The following is a 2,778-nucleotide window of genomic DNA, read 5'->3' as shown; positions in this document are numbered from 1 at the left end:
CTGTCGTATCTTCGTGATGTAATCTCGATTGTTAATAATTTAAGTTTTAAAAGAATTTCATTAATACAACCCTGTTGCAGATACTGGTTGTCATAGAAATAAATTCGTTTATTGAATGAAGAAAACATTTAAATAATGGCAAAATCAATTATAAAAATGTATTTTCCTAAATACTATCTTAAGCTTAACAAAGTAGATCAACTATATTAATATATCGTTTCTTAAGTATCCTCTCTATTCAACATGACATCTAGGTTTAATGATTTCCGTGTTGGTATATTGTAAACAAAAGCAGATTGAGTTTTGGTCTTTAATCGTACTGCAAGGACTCAAGAGTGAAAATGTGAACTTTGTAGAACTCCTGCATTGTAACCTTCTTGCATTGTAACTCAAGAATTTGTACTCATAACAAGTGCTGGGATAAAACTGTATTTACTATGTCGTCAGTGTTGGAAAAGCATTTGTTCAATTTAAAATTTGCAGCTAAAGACTTGGAACGAAATTCCAGGAAATTTGAAAAACAAGAACAGGCCGAGAAGATAAAATGCAAGAAAGCGATTCAGAAGGGAAATCTTGAAAACGCCAAAATCCATGCTGAGAATGCTGTTCGCTTAAGACACCAAGCCGTCAACTACTTACGAATGAGCTCACGAGTTGAAGCAGTGGCCTCTCAAGTTCAGATCTCAATAACAACAGGATTGGTCAACAAGTCCATGATTGGTGTTGTTCGAGCCATTGACGCGGCTTCAAGAGCCATGAATTTAGAGAAGACCTCTGCTCTAATGGATCAGTTTGAGCGCCAATTTGAACAACTGGATGTAGAGAACTCATGCGTCGAATCCACAATGGCTCAAACTACCACAACGACAGTCCCTCAAACTGAGGTTGATAGTCTTATGCACCAAATCGCAGATGAAGCTGGCTTGGAACTTAAATTGATTTTACCTCAAGAACAGGCTGGGGGCGTCAGTGTTTCTTCTGGTGTATCTAGCTCTGAACAAGATGAGCTGACCCAACGTTTATCTAAATTACGACAAAATTAGGATAAGGATGATGGTTGAAGAACTGTGTGATTTCATGACTTAATTTTTTTTTTTAGATACATCACTTATTTGTGCTAAAATTCACAAATAACTATGTTAACACCACAATAAAAGCGACGGAGTCTTTGGCAAGCTCTTTACTTGCCTCCTAACAGATACATGCTTGGTTATTGTTTATATTTACTGCTTTGCAAAGCAGTGGTTACGCTAGAGTGGACAGCAAAGGGACGGGCGCAAGGGCGCCGATCCTGGGGGGGGGGCAGGAGGCTTGGCCCCCCAAAAGCTCATGTGGGCCCCTCTAGTGTATTTATGAATATACAATATTTGGCATAATTTTAATGCAATTTTTCTTAACATCCTTATATGTATACCTTCTGCGCCTGAGTGCCCCCTCTCCAAATTTACAGAGATATCGGTGCCCCTCGACGGGCGTCTCCCTGTTAGCCTTGTTTGTTGGCTCAGACACGTTGTATTATAATGTAGGCCAGGAAATATAAAGGTATTGCATTAGAGTTCTGTTTAACCGAATTTAATAGGACCAGGCCCGTAGCCAGCGCGGTGGAAGTTAGGGGGGCCCGATCCAAAAATATTATAGTTCATTTGCAAGCCTACTGTGAAAATTTTAGAGGGGGCCAGTAAAAATTTAGGGGTGGCACCTAGATCCCCTGGATAGGGCCTGAATAGGACCAATGATGTTTCAGTTAAAAAGAACCAGTTAAGCCGTAATAATGTCTTTTATACCTAGGCATATATAAAGAGTTATTGAAAATGATCTTCCCAATTACGAACTTTAATAACTCACATTTATTATAACACACAAAAATGAAAATGATTTCAAATGAAAGAGAAAATCAAAAGGTTTTAGTATCTGGTAAAGCTGATGTATTAGTTGCACAGCTTGCCGTTAGGGCGATAGTAACAGAAGATGGCAGCGAATGAGGACAGGAAAGCTTTTTGTGTGTTAAACTAGTCTCAACAACACCTGCAACAATGCCAATCGGTATGAACAAAATTTTAGTAGCTTACGGATAATTCTCCAAACAATAGGCTGTGATATCTGCAATTCTCTGCTTGTTTTCATCGTGAATTTCTATGGGCTTCTCGTGAAAACTGGCCCGTACTTGCTCCATGGTTTCCACACTTGCCGATTGGCGGCTGGGCGATTTCTTCTTGTAAATGCATCCTCTTGCCTTAAAATCGAAGTGTACCATTTACGAATACAGGGCCTGCTAAGGGGTTCTTCTCCAAACTTAGTTATAGAACTTCTTTGGACACTAATTACAGACTGGTTACTATGTAAATTTAGAACACAAAATTTTTTTTTCCTTTCTTCATTTGCTGCCATCGTGTGTTACTGTCGCTCTAGCGGCGAGCTACGCAACTAATACATCAGATTTGACAAGATACTAAAACTGTTTTTGAGTTTCTCCTAAATTTGATATCACTTTCGTGAATGTACGTGCTTAGAAACGTGAATTATGAAAATTTGTAGTCGAGAAGCTCATATTGAATAGCCCCCTACAGTAGCCTACAGTATATTTCATATATATTTAGCATAAAAAGATGTTGGCAACATATGATGCATTCCAAACTGAACATTGCTAAACTAAGGTCATGTAGTCAAAACAATGAAGTTCAATTTATCATATGAAAACAAAATCAACATTCGTTTTTGGCTTTTCAAGTAAAAGCTTTTCTTCAGCAATTCGGTTAACCCGGAAATTAGGTTAACCGG

At 38.3% G+C, this 2,778-nt stretch overlaps 1 protein-coding gene across 1 annotated transcript; it reads left to right on the top strand.

The window, feature by feature from the left end:
- Positions 1–419: 419 nt before the first annotated feature.
- Positions 420–1,199, top strand: LOC145671967 (charged multivesicular body protein 1b-like). Its single transcript, XM_081741160.1, has one exon. The coding sequence runs from the start codon at positions 438–440 to the stop codon at positions 1,041–1,043; it is 606 nt and encodes a 201-aa protein (XP_081597286.1). The 5' UTR covers positions 420–437; the 3' UTR covers positions 1,044–1,199.
- Positions 1,200–2,778: the final 1,579 nt, after the last annotated feature.

Source organism: Thermobia domestica, chromosome 15 (assembly GCF_964235325.1).
Source record: "Thermobia domestica chromosome 15, izTheDome1.hap1.1, whole genome shotgun sequence".
Taxonomy (NCBI): domain Eukaryota; kingdom Metazoa; phylum Arthropoda; class Insecta; order Zygentoma; family Lepismatidae; genus Thermobia; species Thermobia domestica.
The sequence above is the reverse complement of the archived record's forward strand: the minus strand, read 5'-3'. Positions and strand labels throughout refer to the sequence as shown.